This window comes from Pseudorasbora parva, chromosome 13 (assembly GCF_024679245.1).
Source record: "Pseudorasbora parva isolate DD20220531a chromosome 13, ASM2467924v1, whole genome shotgun sequence".
NCBI classification, from domain to species: Eukaryota; Metazoa; Chordata; class Actinopteri; order Cypriniformes; family Gobionidae; genus Pseudorasbora; species Pseudorasbora parva.
Window position 1 is genome coordinate 11,267,676 of NC_090184.1, and position 20,589 is coordinate 11,288,264.

The 20,589-nt window shown below is 42.5% G+C and overlaps 1 protein-coding gene across 3 annotated transcripts in view; it reads right to left on the reverse strand.

Moving 5' to 3' along the window:
- Positions 1–506: 506 nt before the first annotated feature.
- LOC137038531 (cytosolic sulfotransferase 3) overlaps positions 507–20,589 on the reverse strand; it is a 37,704-nt gene continuing 17,621 nt past the window's right edge. Inside the window, exons 3-7 of one of the 3 annotated variants that reach the window (XM_067413176.1) lie at positions 18,981–19,081; positions 2,076–2,202; positions 1,750–1,847; positions 1,471–1,645; positions 507–1,392 (exon numbers count right to left, since the gene is read on the reverse strand). In XM_067413176.1, the coding sequence (XP_067269277.1) occupies positions 1,280–1,392; positions 1,471–1,645; positions 1,750–1,847; positions 2,076–2,202; positions 18,981–19,081 (614 nt within the window). In that variant the 3' untranslated portion in view covers positions 507–1,279. The remainder of the gene's footprint in view (positions 1,393–1,470; positions 1,646–1,749; positions 1,848–2,075; positions 2,203–18,980; positions 19,082–20,589) is intronic. The other 2 variants (XM_067413174.1, XM_067413175.1) reach the window with 2 other exon arrangements.

A 20,589-nucleotide genomic window follows, 5' to 3' on the forward strand; every position in this document is an offset into this window, starting at 1 on the left:
TGTATTTTTATGCTAGCTATTAAGTCCAAGTTCAAAATAAAACACTAACCGATCCATTGTTAACATACTGAGCTGTTTGAAACGTCTGTCTGTCTGTCTGTCTGTCTGTCTGTCTGTCTGTCTGTCTATCTATCTATCTATCTATCTATCTATCTATCTATCTATCTATCTATCTATCTATCTATCTATCTATCTATCTATCTATCTATCTATCTATCTTCCACCACCACCACGTCCCGTTGGGGCGGAGCTCCGTACAATCGAGCTCTTCTGATCTGCCGAGCTACGGTGCAAAAGTGAGAGCGCGCTTGTCATTTGAGTTTCACATGAGTTTCTTCATGTGTTCATAGAATAGGATTTGCCACTTCAAAGCATGAAGTGACACCGAATGTTTTCTACCCTTCCCACAGATAAAAATGTCAACAGTCATGGTTGATGTTTATAATCGGATACCACAACAATTTAATTCAAGATCATTCGTTTGTTCGGCCCAATTCAAGCAAGCTTCGCTCAGGGTCTTTGGGACAACTTTATTCCTGCAAGCAGTAAGTAGCGATTTTATCCACTTATTGACTGTTTAAACAAATTCTGATTAAATTGAAAGTTTCTTAGAGAGAGACAGCATTGTCTAGATAACACAAGATGCTAGTACAGTAACAGCAGGAAAACCAAGTACCATACAAAACTACAAACACACATGAAGTTTCTTAATGTGTGTTTGTAGAATAGGATTTGTGCACCTGCAGTAAATAATGTGTGAAGGTGTAACTGTTGTAAGGGAGAAAAAAAAGCTACAAGTTTACAACTCCTAAAATATTTTTCTCTGTTACTTTAAATTTATTGATATACGTGTGGATATGCTCTACAGATACAAATTTCACTCTCACAAATGTTCAGATGTTTTGTACCAAAAATACATTTATACGACAATGGCAAAGATCACAAATTCCATCAGGTGATAGAATGGAGGGGGAAAAAAACCTTAGGATAAACCAGGCTCAGTCAGGGAGCCAGTTCTGCTCTGGCCAACCAACGAACAGTGTATGATTCAGGCAGCATTACAGGTAAGAATTCAGATTGGATCGGAATATACAAAATATTTATCCAGTTACCTTGGGACCAGTTGCATAAACTGATAAGACTCGTTGTATATTTTTTTCTTTTCTGTTCAAACCTTTTTTAAATCAGTTACATAAAACATAGATTGGCATAATTTGATACAGAAAAGTAAGACCATTGACTAATGCCCATTGACTGCTAGTGGGTCATTAATCTAAAATTAAATCTCACTGCGGAACTTGACAGTGGTATTCTTCATCTTCTGCTTGTAGATCTCATCAAACTGTTCATTCTGTGCCACAGTGAAGTGATTTTTCCAGTCCCCAACTTTACCTTTTGGAAAGAAAAGATTAAAGTAAGTTGAAAGAGAATTTAGACAGACCAAATTGGATGATTCAGTAGTTTATTAACCTTTTCGCATAAAGGGTGAGATCTTAAAGTTCATGACTGGGACTGTGGAATAGTTGGTCATCTTGTTCTGTTTCATGGCATCAAACTGAACACCCTTTGTTATATTCTCTCTCTCTTCCACAGAGGTGGACAAACCCAAGAAGGAACACAAACGTTCCACCTCACAACCTGTGTCCTGAAAAAGGCATACAAATATACACTTTTATACACATTTAACATATTTATTTCACGCTTGATAATAAATAAATAAAATAAAAAACTTTATGCTTTATAGCTTACTTCCACCAAATCTTCATAGAACAAGTAGAGTAGGTTAGAATAAGTCTGTTTTTTCTCCCACCATCCACTGACGTGGTCGTACCAAGGACCAAAAACATCTAGGAAGATATTAAATCAAATTTCTCAGTGATAAATTTATTGATTCATATATGGGTTGCACATAATGAAACTTTTGCTCTCTTAATGTTTTATTTTTATTTTTTTATAATATTATTTTTATATTTATTTATAATTGTATTCATTTATTTTTCCCAGATATTGGTTCTTTAAAAAAATTCACATTGTAATTTACAAAAAGATTTTAATATTGAAAGTATTTTTCTTACTCTTCCCTTCCATAAATTTCTGTAAAAAGGTGTTCCAGTCTCCTGGTTCAGGCTGCACCATGTTCATTCGATCAAAATGAAAATAGGAAACTGCATTGTCTTTTGCGTTCCGAGCTACATACACAATCTGGAATGAGTGAAAAAAATAGATATAATTATAACATGAAACAGGACATTAAAATGAGACAAAAACTAAGTATCTTTGACAGTTAAGTAATATTATTTAAAGATTATTTATGTAGTGTTGTCAGATGCGGATTAATCCATCAATCAATCAATCAACTTTATTTCTATAGCGCTTTTACAATGACGATTGTTTCAAAGCAGCTTCACAGTGTTAACCGTTTCGGTTACGTATGTAACCCTCGTTCCATGAAGGAAGGGAATGGAGACGTTGTCAGTACTGATGAAATGGGGGTTTCGCTTAGAAAGCTAGCTGCGGGGCTGGGGGGGGGGGGGGGGGGGGACTTGTCCTCGATGAAGATGGCTGCGTAGTGTGAGAGCTCTCAACAACTTCGCACATAAACTACCCCTAACTTTTACAAACCTGATCTTTCAACTCCTTCTCGATTATGTCTAAGCCCCTCTCAGTTAAGGAGTGCGACATCTTTTCGGAATTAACGTAAAACAAGTACTCAAAGTGCAAAAACTGCATCGTCTACCGAGAACATGGATGCTAGCAGCAAGACGAAGATGGCCGAGTTGCTAACCGAGCTAAAAGCGCTGCGATCAGAATTCGGATCAAAGCTAGACGGCATAAACAACCCTCTGGGTGTAATGGCAAGCTCCATTTCATGAAATATGATTGATAACGTTACATACAAACACTTCCTAAAGTTGTAAGATCTCCCTCATATGAATTGAATGAGATTTGAATTTGATCCTGCAATAATAAGGCATAGCGTGTTTCTCACTTGTCTGTCTAATTCTTTTCTCCTGTATCTCCCACAGGAGCCCAGTTTCTCTGGCTTATTTTCTCCACTACCACATAAATGATTTCATCGATTAAAACCCTCTGTGTCTTCCACCGGGGTGGTTTTCTCTCCATCCAGCAAGCACCCATGCTTTTCTTTCCCGTTTTCCAGCGTTCCAATGAGAAGTGGAAAGTTAAAACACAATTATTCAGTGGAAAGTTTCCATGCACAGAGGAAGTGAAAAGTTTTTACGCAGCGAGAAAGTAAAAAAAATGTCCATGCAGCGATGAAGTGGAAAGTTATCACGCAGCGAGGAATTGGAAAGTTTACACGCAACAAGGAAGCGGAAGGTTTCCACGCAATGATGAAGTGGAACGTTTCCACGCAATAAATGTTATATATATATGTTTAATTTTTATAATGCACTTTATATTAAACAAAATCTCAAAGTGCTACAGAATTAAAAAACAATCAACAACAATAAATAAGTAAATGAATAAAATAAAATAAATAAAACTGAAAAAATAAATAAATAAAAAAAGAAAATAAAAATAAAGAAGTAACAAGTCAATTAAAAGCTCTGCTAAAAAGGTGGGTTTTAAGACCACACTTAAAAGCATCTATAGTCTGTGGAGTCCGCAGGTGGTCAGGGAGAGCATTCCACAGACTGGGGGCTGCAGAGCAGAAGGCCCGATCTCCTATAGTACCCATAGTTGGTTGAGGGAGTTTTAAGACGAAACAGAGAAACAAAGCGGAGGTTACGAGTGGCTGTTTGTGTGGTGAGGAGTTCCTTGAGATAGGAGGGAGCATCACCATGGATGCACTGGTGCGTAAGGAGAGAGATCTTGTACTCGATCCTGAACGACACAGGAAGCCAGTGGAGTGATTTTAGAATGGGGGTGATGTGGTTGTATTTGCGCGCCCTCATGAGGATCCTAGCAGCACTGTTCTGAATACACTGCAGCCTCTGGAGATTTTTGCTAGGGATGCCAATAAGGAGCACATTGCAGTAGTTCAGCCTGGAGGAGATAAAGGCGTGGACAAGCTTCTCTGCATCTGCCAGTGTTAGAATGGGACAAAGTTTGGCAATGTTTCTGAGGTGGAAGAAGGAGGTCTTACACAGGTGATTGATGTGAGCTTCAAAAGTAAGCTGTGATTCCATTCTGACCCCCAGATTAGTGACTGAAGTGGAAAGTGGAATGACCTGACCAGAGAAAGCAATGCTGGTGATAACGGACTACTGGACCTGAAGTGGAGTGCCGACTAGGATAGCTTCAGTCTTGGAGCTGTTTAGCTGCAGAAAGTTTTGCTTCATCCACGCCTTTATCTCACCCAGGCAAGTGATCAAAGTGGATGGTGTGAGGTTAGCAGAGGGAGATGAACTTGTCCTAAAGTAAAGTTGAGTGTCATCAGCATAGCAGTGAAAATAAATCCCCTGCCGGCTGATGAGACGGCCAAGGGGGAGCATGTAGAGTATGAACAGGGTGGGTCCGAGCACAGAGCCTTGAGGGACACCGCAGGTGACATTGTGTGACAGGGATGTAGCTTCACCTAACACAACATATTCAGTTCTCCCAGTGAGATAAGAAGAAAACCAGTTGTGGACCGAGTCAGAGAGACCGATGGTGGAATGTAAACGGTGAAGGAGGATGTTATGGTCAACTGTATCGAAAGCTTCAGTTAAGTCCAGGAGGATGAGAAGGGATGGGGAACCAGCATCTGCCCTGACCAAAACCAAAGAGTGTTTGTGCTTTGGTTTTGTGACCCTGACCAAAGCTGTTTCTGTGCTGTGTCCTGAGCGGAAACCAGACTGAAATTTCTCAAAAAGATTGTTATGCTCCAAATGGACCTGAAGCTGTGCAGCAACAACTTTTTCCAGCACCTTAGAGAGGTATGGGAGGTTGGAGATGGGCCTGTAGTTGTCAATAACATCTGGGTCTAAAGTAGTTTTTTTAGAAGTGGTCTGATGATAGCAGTTTTTAGAGATAAAGGAATAAGGCCAGCCTGGAGGGAATTATTAATAATCTTGGTTATAAATGGACTTAAGACACAAAGGTTAGATTTTACCATGGCTCTAGGAAAAGGATCCAGTGCACAGGTGGATGGTTTCATTTTTCTGATGATGTCCTTAAAGGGGGGGGTGAAATGCTGTTTCATGCATACTGATCTTTTTACACTGTTAAAGACATGGAATCCCATACTAAACATGGACAAAGTTTCAAAAGTTAAGGTGGACGTTTGATGGGAGGATTTCTTTGTCAAAAATACTACTTCCGGTTAGTCATAAGTTTCGGCAAGTTTTTTGCGATCATGCGTCCACTTTGACATTAATGGGGGCGGAATTTCCTTGTATGGGCCGTACAGACAATTCTACTGGAAGAGCGTGAGAGAGAGAGAGAGAGAGGGAGAGAGCGAAAGTAACAGGCTACGCCCATCAAAGCACTGGCTTGTAGGATGCGCTGCACAGGTGATGTGCACAACTAACAATGTCACCAAAAAAGTGCGTTTTTGGTTGCCAGACCAAGACAGTCCTGCACAGATTCCCCCAAAACCCGCGTTAAGGCAAGAGTGGATGGAATTTGCTTTTCCAGATCAGCAACTGAGTTGCGCGAATGTTTATATCTGTTCGCTGCATTTCGGTGCTGACTGTTTTATAAACAAGGCCCAGCTCGACGCCGGATTTTCCAATCGCCTAATGCTAAAGGATGGAGCAGTCCCAACGATAAAGGTCCCAACGTTAGAACCGCAGGCGGTGAGTAAGACTGCTTCAAATGTCTGTGTTTTTGCCTATGCTCATCAAGTAGCCCAAACATGATCACGTATAGTTAATTGATCAATGGAGCATGCGATGTGTAGTGCGTGTACATTTGTTTAGCTGGCCACTATATGTGTAACTTTATGTTTGTGTATTGTAAAAGCACTCCAAACAACAATACACAAAGAGTGGGGAAATATGTTGAACTAAATAAGCGCGCTTCTTCATTCAAATGCGCTACTATTCCGTGTCTTTCTATGTAAACACTAACTTAGCCTGCCGTGCAAAACCAGTCCGCTTAATAACGTTACAATTGTCTACACAAACCACGCGTAAACACACACACACACGTGCACAACTGCACTTCCCACATGTACACCTTCAAAGACAAAAATACGACGATATAATTCAAGTATAAATATGTAAATAACACAAGTCGCTAAGCATATTATATAGTTAGTGTATAACTTGTACCACATAGAGACGTCCTGCTCTAGTCGTTTTTGCTGCTGCTCCTGTTCAACTTCAGCCTCTGGGTCTGATTCCGGATCATAGATGTATGGCTGTATCTGATTAAAAGCCATATTTTTATTTTGAATAAAGTTTTTCCCGCTGTTAGGGATGACACAGCTTTACGACGCACTCAACAGCGGCGCGCACACGTCATTATTTAGCTCCGCTCACACGATACGCCCCCACCCGCTCGGCTTTTTTCGGAAAGACTCGGAACAGCGCATCTTTCTTATATAATTATAAAAAAAATAAAGACTTTTCGGAGATATGCAGGATGCAATGCTACTCTATAGGTACTCAAGATTGACATGACACTGACTGAAACTGAGTGTTTCACCCCCCCTTTAACCTCGAGCTGTGTGATGATGGAGAAGCAGCAGAGATGTTGGAAGGTCCCTGGCTGTGGATCAACAGACAGGACAGGCAGAGCGGAGGTGCTAGATAGAGGCAAGTGGATGTTGTCTAATTTGTTCCTTAAAAAAGGTCATGAACTTATTGCACCTCTCTCCTGTGGCTTCTGAAAAAGAGTGAGTTTGCAGTTTGAGGATGTGATTTATAGTGGAGAAAAGCTTCTTGGAGTTTCCAGGGTTATTGTTGATGATGCAAGAGTAGAAATGTGATTGAGCATCTCTCAAGGACCTTGCGTAGGCCTTCTGATGATCTCTATAGGTTTGCCTATGAACAGTGAGTCCTGAGAGTTTGAGACGCCTCTCAAGTACACGTCCAGCCATCTTCATCTTCCGCAGTTCGCTGGTGTACCAGGATGCTGAGCGCGAGAAGGTGACCATTCTAGTTTTGACAGGTTCGTGAAGATCTAGAAGGCTGCTCAGAGACTTGTTGTAGAAGTCAACCGACTCCGAGACTGAGGAGAGATCAACAGAGGAGAATTGCTGAAGGTCTGTAGTTAAAGAGTCTTGGTTAATCTTTTTCAGGTTCCTGAAGCAAATTTGACGGGTATCTTTGGCAAGGGAAGAGGGGCGTGACAGCTCCAATGAGATGGCCTGGTGGTCAGACACACCCAGATCATACACCAAGAGGTTTCTAATATGAGGAGAGTTGGAAATGAAGTCCAGAGTGTGCCCCCTAGAATGAGTGGGGCCAACCATGTGCTGTTGGAGATTGAGGCAGTCCAATAATTGCAGAAACTCAGCTGCCAGGTGACAGGAGGGGGTATCTACATGAATATTAAAATCTCCTGATATTAAAATGTTGGCAGAAGTAGAGCAGAGTGTTGTGAGAAAGTCATGCATCTCAGAGATAGATAGAACAGAATTTGTTTTTGGGGGCCGATAAATAAGCAGTATTGTCAAAGAAAAAGGGGGTTTACATTTAAAAGCAAGGTATTCAAATGATGACACTGTGGGCAGAGGGACAAAAAACAGCTCCAATGATTGTCTATGAATTACAGCTAAGCCACCACCACGACCAGTGTAGCGGGCTTTCTCCAGGTAGCTGTAACCAGGAGGACAGGCATCATTAAGTGCTGAGTAAACTGCAGGCTGATGCCATGTTTCCATTAAGCACATAAGGTCTAATCTCTTATCAATGATGTGGTCTTGGATGAAAGATGACTTATTTGTGAGGGATTGTGCATTAAAAAGTTCTATTTTGAGCGTTGATGGGGTGGTGAATCTCGTTATTGGCCGTAAAACACTAAAATCCACTCCACCTTTTCTGTCCTGCGCTGTGCTAAAAGATCTCGCGTTGCGTCATCCAGTTTAGATTGGTGAGATCTCGCAGTGGTTCCCATGTTACCAAAATGGAGAGTAACACTGTTGTGATGATGCGGCAGATGTGCGACGGAGGTCCAGATGGATGGTATGGCTGATGCAGAGTTTTCAGGCTGATGATAAACTAGCCCGCGGCTAGAGCCTCTATGGATGTAACGCGGTCTGCACAGAAGTCCAAGTTCCTTAATGACCCCGATGCACGCCGGAAATGTGCGGTCGTTGAAATTTAGCAGCTATGGGATGGAATATTTAATATTTCGAGATGGCCGCTGGAAGGTTTTGACTAGCACTATACATTATAGAAACACAGAGCTGGAACACTGTCAGGCAAAGCGAGATGATGGTCCATACTATAGCAGAGGAGTTTATGCGCCAACTCCCAGCAATCCCAGCAAACAGCCGATTTTTAGAAGAGATAGCAGGGGGTGAGTAAAAGTCTTTGAAATTAGGAGAAAAATCGTAAAAATCCGTACAAAAAAGGTTTTAGATGTATAAAAGTGGTGAACAATGAGAGTCCTCTCCTGTCATGAGGGAGTCCATTCAAACTGCCAACAGCCGAGAAGAGCTATACGAGACGATAAGATCCAAGCAATATGTCCCAAAATTAGCACTGACTGAATGTACTATATACTGACAAAAAGTAAAATAAAAATAGTCTATAATTAACATATATAAACTACAATCGGGTGGAAAAGCGGCGAACAGACAACGCCAGCGTCCTCTCCCCCTCGCTGCTCGTATATACATAGATACAGTGTTGGGGAGTAACTAGTTAAATGTAACACCGTTATGTAATTTAATTACAAAATAAATGGAACTGTAATCTGTTACAGTTACTGAGAAAAAAAATGTGCCATTAAATTACAGTTACTTTTGAATTTTTTTTACGATTACAAAGGTTTTATATATATATATATATATATATATATATATATATATATATATATATATATATATATATAAATGTATATATATGCTTTTAATTGTGATTTTAATTGTAATGTCTGTTCTCTAACTGAACTGATTTTATGAAAATGAACGCGGTCGCGGTGGGAAAGTGATCAGTGATTCAGTAATCTAGTAGCGGTGGCTTTGGGAGTGGCTTTGTAGGGCAGCGAAGCATTCTGGGAATTGTTGTCTTTTATCCCCATGAGACAAAAATATATTTTCTGTCCTTTCTCAGTCTAGAAAGCATCAAATAAAATAATTATTTCACATTTCTACTACATTAATGACCCAGTTTAAATACAGATTCATCTTCCCAGTGCTGAAGTACTCCTTTAATATAAAGCAGTCCAGTTCTGCACCACTGCAAACTACGCCTAAATGATAAACATTAATATACAAATTAAGTTAAATTAATACCTCCCTGATGAAAGTGTACATTCATAAAATGGGAAATGAACAAAAGATTAATTTATTTCACCTAGATTTAACTGTTGCTCTTCTCTTACAAGTTTTAGATGATTTTGTATTGTCATGCAGATGCAATTGTGCATCAGTGCTTTTTAAAATAGTTTTATCAAGATACAGCTTACATTGATTTAAGCCAAATGCAACTTATGTCTTGCCTAACCTTGGTATCACAATTGAAATAATACTCTTATAATAATCTAATGATTAAAAATGGTAAAAAATAATAATAGTAATGCACTTTTTTAAATAAAACTTCTGACTTTCTTTTTCTTCCACAGAAAGATCTATATTAAAGGTCCTGTTCTTCGCGATCCCATCTTTCCAACTTTATTTAGTGTGAAATGTTGCTGTTAGAGCATTAATAATACCTGCAAAATTATAACGCTCAAAGTTCAATGCCAAGCGAGATATTTTACCAGAAGTTCCCTTTCAAAGCCTACAGCGAACAGCCGGTTTGGACTACACCCCTGCACTTCCTTGCAAGAATGACATCACTAGAACAGTTTGTTGACTAACCCTCCGCCCACAAGAACAGGCAAAAAAGGGGGAGTGGTCTTGGCGGGACCTTTCCGGGGCAAAGTGCGCTAAGCTGCTGTCCAATCACAACACAGGAAGCGCTGGCCCAATCAGAACTCGTTACGTATTTCTGAAGGAGGGACTTCATAGAACAAGGAAATCATCAGGCCATTTTTAGGACAGAGAAAACAGCGGTGTACAGATAAGTAAATTGTGTGAAAAATACTGTTTTTTTTTACACACGAAACATGAACTCATGTTATATTGCACACTGTAAACACAATCAAGGCTTCAAAAACACATGAAAAACAGGACCTTTAAAACATTTGAAGACCATGCAAGAAGAATCGTACCACAGGTTCAGCCACAGACTGTTTCATCCCATGAGGACTGGTTCAGTTAAGAAGAGGAGGTGTTGAAGAAGTTTATGTAATGTGAGTAGTAAAAAATTTAACTAATGTTAACAAATGAGACTTTATTGTAATGTATTTACTAACATGAACTAACAAGGAGCAATATTATTATTATTATTATTATTATTATTATTATTATTATTATTATATTATTACAGTATTTATTAAACTTTGTTCATTTTTAACGTTTAGTTCACCCAAAAATGTAAGTTCTTAAAATGACTAATGTCGTTCCAAACCCATAGGACGTTTGTTGATTTTCAGAACACAACTGAAGATCTTTTAATTAAATCAGAATGCTTTCTGTCCACCCATTGACTGTCTATGCACCTACTACTTTGAAGCTTCAAAAAGTTCATAAAGAGATGGTACAACTAGTCCATATGAATTGAGCGGTTTAGTCCAAATGTTCTGAAGAGACCCGATCACTTTATATGGTGAACTGTGCTTTACAATTGGTGTGTAACGGCACACAGAAGTCACGGTTCGGGATGAACCTCGGTTTTGGGGTGACGGTTCAATACAGGTTTGGTACAATAGGAAATATGGTCACACTCCAATTCTCACTATTAACTAACTATTAACTATGACTTTTTTATTGACCTATGAACTATGACTTTGCCTCAATAAACCCCTAATTACTGCTCATTAATTAAATAGGTTGTTAAGCTTAGGTATGGGGTAGTATTAAATGGTCAGTTCACACAAAAATGAAAATTAGATGTTTATCTGCTTAACCCCAGTGCATCCAACATGTAGGTGTGTTTGTTTCTTCAGTAGAACACAAAGGAAGATGTTTAACTCCAACCATTGCTGTGCACCAGTCATATAATGGTGAGAATAAAATTATATGAGAGCAAAAAAAAAAAAATGCTTAAGCCGGGTGCACACTGTGCCGTCTGAGACAAATTTAGTAAATCCTAAAAGATTCCTCAGATCCTAGGCTAAAATCTGATGTCTTTGGTCGTTAGTTTGACATGTTCACCGGCAGCCGATTAATGAGCGCTGCGATCAAATTTGACCTCAGAGGAAATTCTGGGAGTGTCAGAAGATTTGGCACACAATCCTGCAGTGTGACTTCTCCTACGATGACAGTCAAATATCTCCGTTTTTCAAGACAAACTATGACCAAAACGAGAGCTAGAGATTTCTTTGTAGTCAGCATTTCAGTCCCGCGTGTAATGCAGCTCACCATTACCGAACGCGTCATTCATTGATGATATAAAACTCCGGACGAGTTTTCTTGCGTGTGTCCGTTTTTAGCGCGCCTTCACTATCGTGCAGTCTGACATTAATGTCAACTGAGATCTTACAGTGTGACATGGCGATCATGTTCGTACAGTCTGACAAGGGACATTCGCAAAGGATTTTGAAAAATCGCTCAGTGTGCAGGACCCATTAGACAACGTGCAAAAAAAACCTGCTGCTCTTGACAACACATTGATGTCTTAAGACACGAGCTGATCAGTTTCTGTAAGAAACCAAATTATATATATTCCTCATTAATGGCCGCGCTGATCGGTGGAATGAGGCATCTACATATGATCACACCAGTTTGACCTTTTTAGACGGAAGTAGTAGCCGATGGGAAAACTTGAGACTCATCGGGATATGAGGTAAAAAAAATAACATAAATACTGTTTCTCACAAAAACCAAAGTGTCTGTTATTTCTTAAGACATCAATGTGTCATCAGGAGCAGCAAGGTGTTTGTTTGTTTTGCTCTCATAAAATTGTTACCTATTCACGCCATTATATGATTGGCACACAAGTTAAAAATCTTCATTTATGTTCTACTGAAGAAACAAACACACCTTCATGTTGGATGCACTGGGGGTAAGCAGATAAACATCTAAATTATTGATTGATGGCCATGACACTGTTCAATGTAAACATTTTTATTTTTTATTTTTTTTTCTGGGCAAAGTTCAGTTTGCTATCAAGTTGGAATTGTAAATTACTCATGTGGAGTATAATTTGAGTGTTTAGTTTTGTGTTGAAATAAAAGTGTTTGACTGTATGTCATTGACTGAAATCATATACAGGTCCTTCTCAAAAAATTTGCATATCATGAAAAGGTTCTCTAAACGAGCTATTAACCTAATCATCTGAATCAACTAATTAACTCTAAACACCTGCAAAAGATTCCTGAGGCTTTTAAAAACTCCGAGCCTGGTTCATTACTCAAAACCGCAATCATGGGTAAGACTGCCGACCTGAGTGCTGTCCAGAAGGCCATCACTGACACCCTCAAGCGAGAGGGTAAGACACAGAAAGAAATTTCTGAACGAATAGGCTGTTCCCAGAGTGCTGTATCAAGGCACCTCAGTGGGAAGTCTGTGGGAAGGAAAAAGTGTGGCAAAAAACGCTGCACAACGAGAAGAGGTGACTGGACCCTGAAGAAGATTGTGGAGAAGGACCGATTCCAGACCTTGGGGGACCTGCGGAAGCAGTGGACTGAGTCTGGATTAGAAACATCCAGAGCCACCGTGCACAGGCGTGTGCTGGAAATGGGCTACAGGTGCCGCATTCCCCAGGTCAAGCCACTTTTGGGCTACAGAAAAGCAGCACTGGGCTCTTGCTCAGTGGTCCAATGAAAGCAAATTTTGCATGTCATTCAGAAATCAAGGTGCCAGAGTCTGGAGGAAGACTGGGGAGAAGGAAATGCCAAAATGCCTGAAGTCCAGTGTCAAGTACCCACAGTCAGTGATGGTCTGAGGTGCCATGTCAGCTGCTGGTGTTGGTCCAATGTGTTTTATCAAGGGCAGGGTCAATGCAGCTAGCTATCAGGAGATTTTGGAGCACTTAATGCTTCCATCTGCTGAAAAGCTTTATGGAGATGAATATTTGGTTTTTCAGCACGACCTGGCACCTGCTCACATTGCCAAAACAACTGGTAAATGGTTTACTGACCATGGTATTACTGTGCTCAATTGGCCTGCCAAATCTCCTGACCTGAAACCCATAGAGAATCTGTGGGATATTGTGAAGAGAAAGTTGAGAGATGCACGACCCAACACTCTGGATGAGCTTAAGGCCGCTATCGAAGCATCCTGGGTCTCCATAACACCTCAGCAGTGCCACAGGCTGATTGCCTCCATGCCACGCCGCATTGAAGCAGTCATTTCTGCAAAAGGATTCCCGACCAAGTATTGAGTGCATAACTGAACATAATTATAATGTTTGTAATTTTTCTCATTTGATTGTTTGTTCATTTGTTGTTGGATAAGTGTGTCTGTATAGTACAGTGGTGTGTATTATTAGTTTTTGTGTATTCTCGCGGTGTGTGTGGAGGAGTTAGCATTTGTTTGGTCATTGCCATGTTGTGAGTGAGCGTTTGTTGGAGACATTCCCAGCTGCTTTCAATAACGATACTCAGGTGATTATAAATAGCGTGATAGTCCGCGGTAGCGGAAGCGGCAGTGTGAAGCCCTCCTTGTGTGAAGACCTACGAGTGTAAAGACCTCAACTCTTCCCTGTGCAATTCTTCCCGAGCAAGGACCCCGACAATACACTTGAGTATCATTTTCCTTTTCATTATTTGTGTTTTGTTTTTTCTAATTCCTATCTGGCCTTTTCTCTGATCTGTATTCACCATGTGCTTTCAAATCTCAACTAGTACTACTAGCACTCGTAAATCACGCTCTGTACGCACGAGACGTCGCAATCCTAATAATTTGCAATATTTCCTAAAATCCTCTGCTACTTTACTCTCTATTCCAATTGGTCTCTGGAATTGCCAGTCTGCTGTAAACAAAGCAGACTTTATTTCATCTATTGGGACTCATTCTCAGCTCAGCCTCATTGCCCTAACTGAGACCTGGATCAAACCAGAGGACACTGCCACTCCTGCAGCCCTTTCAACCAATTTAACTTTTTCACACACCCCTCGGCCTATTGGGAGGGGTGGGGGTACTGGTTTGCTTATCTCAAATGGTTGGAAATTTGATCCCTTACCATCTCTATCGGCCAGTTCATTTGAATTGCACTCAATTACTATTGCTCACCCTGTTAAAATCAATGTGGTAGTGGTCTATCGTCCTCAAGGTCACCTCGGTAACTTTGTGGAGGAGTTGGATGTGTTACTTTCTAGCTTCCCTGAGGATGGCACTCCTCTGATTCTGCTTGGTGACTTCAACATCCATCTTGATAAACACCTAGCCACAGACTTCAGCACTCTACTTACTTCATTTGACCTTAAGTTAGTATCAACTACGGCTACTCACAGATCAGGTAACCAATTAGACCTCGTCTACACACGCAACTGCTCCACGGACAACACTTTAGTTACTCCATTACACACCTCAGACCTCTTTTTCATCACTCTTAACCTCATACTGACTCCTGATACAACATGCACTCCGACACAGATTAGCTTTCGGCGTAATCTAGGGCTCACTCTCTCCCTCTTGCCTATCCACTATGGTTTCATCTTCACTCCCTCCACCTGCTCAGTTCTCAGCACTGGATGCTAACAATGCTACTGACACTCTTTGCTCCACTCTTACATCCTCCTTAGACAGTTATTGCCCCCTTTCATCCAGACCAGCCCGCCCCACCCCATCTGCCCCCTGGCGTGTCTGATGTTCTCTGTGAACATCGCTCTGGACTCAGGGCGGCAGAGAGGAAACAGCGGAAATCTAAAAACTATACTGACCTTACCTTGTATCAGTCTCTTCTATCTTCTTTCTCTACAAATGTCTCCACTGCTAAAAAAACATACTACCACAACAAAATCAACAATTGCTCTGACTCTCGCACACTCTTTAAAACATTCTCCTCTCTCCTTTGTCCTCCTCCTCCCCCTCCTTCATCAACTCTTACAGCTGATGACTTTGCATAATTTTTCACAAACAAAACATCTCTCATCAGCAACCAGTTCTCCGGAAGTGAACCCGCTGTGGCACCACTGCAGTCCATATCACCCCATTGAATGGGGCCCCAAGAGGGTTTGGAGGGGGGTGATCGAACTGCAGTCTGTACCCTATCTCACAGTATGCAGGACCCATTTCGATATATTCGGAAGGCATTTCCATTCGCCGAGATAATCTACTAAGGGAATCAGCCTCTCGAGGCTGACCTCGGGTGTTATTTGAATCTCATTCCCAGCCCCCTGAAGCGGAGCCCCGGCAGGGAGCAGCTGGTAACGATTTTCGGTGTGTGGGGACAAGTGTCGTCCCGTCGCAGGTCTTTTTTGAGGCGACTGGGACAGCACTTGCGCCTGGGAAACCGATGTGGCCCGAAGCGTCAGTGACGGCGGGATAAGCACATCATTTTCCCAAGAGCGCCGCACGGAAAACAACCTTGGTTGCGTCCGCGTGGGGGGGACCGCTCTTAGAAGCCCTGCCGAGGCTAGGACCTCTTTCCAGCAGCCTTCTTAGCGAGAAGGACGTTCCTCAGATCGCCCTTCGGCCTCGAAGACTGCTGTTGCTGCTGTTGAGAGCGCCACCTTTGTTGCCAAGCTCCCGGAGGAGGGGCTCTAAAGGCGACGCTCTCCTTTTGCACCTGCCGGTGCGAAGAGCTAGTGGATGGCTGAGGCTGCACTCCACTCTGGGCAGCCTTCCCTTTAGGACGACGAGGGAGGAACTGACGAAAAGCTGCCGATTGTTTTTTCGCCTCCTGAAATCTGTCGACGACGTTATTAACGGCATCGCCGAACAGACCCGAAGGCGAAACTGGGGAGTCCAAGAGAAAGGTTTTGTCCTTCTCTTTCATCCCCGACAGATTTAACCAAAGGTGTCTCTCCACAGTGACCATTGACACCGATGGCACGGGCCGTCTCCTTGGTGATGCGGAGAGACAGATCGGCAGCTTTCCAGAGCTCTAAAATATCCTCCGGGGAGGGTCCCTCTCCCTCGTCCAATTCCTTAAGGAGGTCGGCCTGGTAGGCCTGCAAGATCGATAATGTATGCAGGGAACTACCAGCCCGCCCAGCCGTCATATATGCCCTGCCCTTGTGCAGGTCCGGGAAAAATGGTAAGCCCTGGCGAGGTGTTGGAGCCCGGCGTGAGAGAAAGCGATCATCCAGCCTACTCGGTGGCTGGATCTCCTGCCTCTCTTGTGGCCAATCGATGTTTAATTTAGCCACAGCACAGGTCAACACCTCCACTAGCTCCTCATTGACGGGCGGATATCTTGATCCCCCGCCTCGATGTCGAACTCATCTGGCTCCTCAGAACCAGAGAGCATGAGCATCGGACTGCCCACACTGGGGGAAGAAGCCGCAGCGCGGGCTTCCACACAGGGAGGACGGTCATCTGAACTGTCAGCGGATGATTGAGAAAGTGCCTCGGCAGTCTCAATCTCCACTGACAAATCCAGTTGTGAACCCCATGATCTGCGACGCCGAGCCGCCTTGGCAGCCGCGGGTCCAGAACCACGGGGTTCACGGGACTGACCGCCTTCATTAAAAACGGCCAGCCGCGAGCGAAGCACTTTAAGTGTCAGCTTCTCACAATGCTCACAAGAGGCTCCCTCGAGAGCCGCTGTGGCATGCCGAACACCCAAACACAGAACACATAGCGAATGTGTGTCCGCACCCGACATAAAACGAGGGCACGGAGGCACACACCGCCTGAATTCGGAGCTCTTGGTCGCAGTTTGATAATATTTATGCGTGATATAGGGACAAACAACAATATCACACAGAGCGTTACTGCTGAAGAGCGATAACTGACGCTACTATGCGCCGGCCTCCCTTTTATAGCTTCCGGTTATGCCATCACATCTACGTCATTACGTAACGCCAATCAGGATTGGACTAGTTTCATTCATACTTCAGATGCGTTGATGCTTAGGGAGCATCCTCAATTCGTCGTTTCGACGCAGTGGCTAAGTTCCCTCGATATAGGGAACTACAGACCGGTATCCCTTCTGCCATTCATTGCAAAGACACTTGAGCGAGTTGTGTTCAATCAACTCTCTATGTTTCTTGCACAGAACAACCTCCTGGACAACAACCAATCCGGCTTCAAAAGCGGCCATTCGACTGAGACTTCCTTGCTCTCGGTAACTGAGGGACTGAGACTGCCAAAAGCAGCTTCCAAATCCTCAGTGCTTATCCTGCTGGATCTGTCTGCTGCTTTTGACACAATTAACAACCAGATCCTCCTGTCAACACTTAAGAAGACGGGGATCTCAGGAACTGCTCTCCAGTGGTTCAGGTCTTACCTCTCTAGTAGGTCCTTACAGGGTGTCATGGAGAGGTGAAGTGTCTAAGTCACATCATCTAGCTACTGGGGTTCCCCAGGGCTCAGTGCTTGGACCACTTCTCTTCTCCATCTGCATGTCATCATTAGGTTCTGTCATTCAGAAACACGGCTTCTCCTATCACTGCTATGCTGATGACACTCAACTCTACTTCTCATTTCAACCAGATGATCCAGTCAGTGTTCGTATCGCTGCCTGTCTGACAGACATTTCTGACTGGATGAAGGAGCATCACCTTCAACTCAATCTTGCAAAGACAGAATTACTTGTTTTCTCAACCAACCCAGCACTTCATCAAAATTTCTCCATTCAGCTTCTCCATCAACCATAACTCCATCCAGGACAGCCAGGAACCTTGGAGTTGTGATTGAGGACCAGTTAAACTTCACTGACCACATTACTGCAACAGCCCGGTCCTGCAGATTTGCTTTATACAACATTAGAAAGGTTAGACCCTTCCTATCAGAACAGGCCGCACAACTCCTGGTTCAAGCTCTTGTTCTCTCCAGACTGGACTATTGTAATGCTATTCTAGCTGGCCTTCCAACATGCACTATCAAACCCTTGCAACTGATCCAGAATGCAGCGGCTAGAGTGGTCTTTAACGAGACATGCATGCCATGCCTCTCTTCATCAAACTGCACTGGCTGCCAATGGCCACTCGCATCAAATTCAAGTCACTGGCGCTTGCCTATAAAGCAACCACTGGCTCTGCACCAATATACCTAAACTCGCTTGTTCAGACTTACCTAAACTCGCTTGTTCAGACTTACACACCCTCCAGAAGCTTGCGTTCTGCGAGTGAACAACGCCTCATGATTCCATCCCAAAGAGGCATGAAATCACCCTCACTGACCTTTTCCTGGACCATTCCCACCTGGTGAAATGACCTGCCGATCTCAATTCGTGCAGCCGAGTCTGTAGCCATTTTCAAAAAACATCTTAAGATACAATCTAAAGACTAGCACTTAACTATTCCATTACATTTTCTGTTTATTTGTTTTTTTTGGGGAAAAAAGAAAAGAAAAATTGTTTGTGTACTGTGCTCGATTAACAGAGACTTCTTATAGCACTTGCAGGTTGTTGCCCTTGTTTGTTTCATTGCTTCTATTGCTTTACTCTTTTTGTAAGTCGCTTTGGATAAAAGCTTCTGCTAAATGATTAAATGTAAATGTAATGTAATTTTTGAAGGTTTTCCTCAAAAAATTCCAGCTGTGTTTTTTGTGTTTTTTTTTATTTGAACAAACAGTTTTAAAAGCAACTGCTAAACATTTAATTTCGATAAAACTGTAATTCATTAAGGCAGTTTCTATTAAATGAGCTTTCACATCATCATCATCATCATCATCATCATCATCATGCATTATGGTAGATTAATGACATGTTGTCACTTTCCAGTGTTGTCACTTCCCAGATGGGGAAAATACCCATATATTTTACCTTTGAGTTCTGCTCCCAGAAGGACTTGGGCACAAGCTGAACAGGCAAATGAGTTTTGATGATACGAGGAGAAGTGGGCAGATTATCAGCCAGTTCTGTTCCTGAAAAAGTTAGTGAAAAATGTAGTTCTAGCAAACGTAAAGCAAAGCAACAATGTTTTTACACCTACACTTTACTTGCATCCCTGTGGTGGGTCTCCTTTTTTTAAATTATATTTTAAAATGTTATTTATGTACAAAGCCCAAGATATGTCCAGAATCATGAAATTAAAATAAAAACAGCAATTACAATGAAGGGTGTGGAGGATTGCAAGGCAAGTTTATAGGATTACAAGAGAAGTCTCACTGGGATGCATATTTTGTGTTTTAGAGTCTGTTTGCTTGATTGAACAAGCCCAGGGCTATCATGTTTGGCCGGAGCTCTTTAAGGTAAGTTTATCATATTTCTATTGTTTGTGTATTTGAGGTGTGACTGTTATATTCATTAAAAATTATGGTTGAGACCAAGAATTGCATTAGGTCAAGGTATATCCCTGAATGCTGTGAAGTACTCTTTTCTTTATTATTACTATTATTATTATTATTATTATTATTATTATTATTATTATTATTATTATTAATTTATTAATTTTAACAATTCTGTATTTATGGGCCATAATCTGTTTAAGTGTTTAACTGTCCTGCATGCACGAGGGTAGTCCCGACCCAGGGGTTTAGCAGGATCTGCGTTCGGTGTTGGACCTCGCTTTCTGGGCGACGAAAGTCACTGCATGCTCCCTGGGTCAGGCAATGTCCACACTTGTGGTCCAAAAACGTCACGTCGGGCTAAACCTGGCAGATATGCATGAGCCTGATAAAGTTTGGTTTCTCAACGCCCCTGTCGTTCAGGCTGGTCTCCTTGGCGACACCATTGAGTACTTCACCCAGCAGTTCTTGGTGGCCCAGAAGCTGACAGAGGCAATAAATAAATAAATAAATAAATAAATAAATAAATAAATAAATAAATAAATAAATAAATAAATAAATAAATAAATAAATAAAAATCTTGTCCCGACGACCAGCTATTGCCTCCACCCAGTCATCGGTCGCAGTGCATCCGCCTGCTTGTGGCAGAGGGCATCCCCCTGCATCCGCCTCCGCCCCTGCTAAACCCAAGCAGCAGCTTCCACCCGGGCAGCAGGTGGCCGGGCGCAAGGGAGGCGCCCAACCCATCCATGCGGCTCTGAAATGGGTGGTCCAGTGAGAAGGGGATCTGCTTTCAGGGAGGCGGAGTCCGCACCCCTCCCTCCCCCAGAGAAAGGCTTGGGGGAAATACATTTAGGTTTCGGTCCTGCCACTGGCTCTCCGGAGTGCAGTGGTACCCACATTCTTAATAGAAGAGCAGTTTTCTCCCTCCCTGGGCCCCAAGAGGGTCAGGTTGGCAGTGTGTGATGCCCCTGAGCCTTGCCGCTCCTTTTCTCCCCTCATCTCGCCAAGAGGCAGCAGTGTGGGCACTGAGGATGCCATCAGGCCTTCTCACCCACACTCTGCCCCACCCTGAAATACTCAGATAACACTCTGAACTGCCCCCGGGCCAACCAAGTCAGGCTAGAGCACTCCACCTCGCTGCC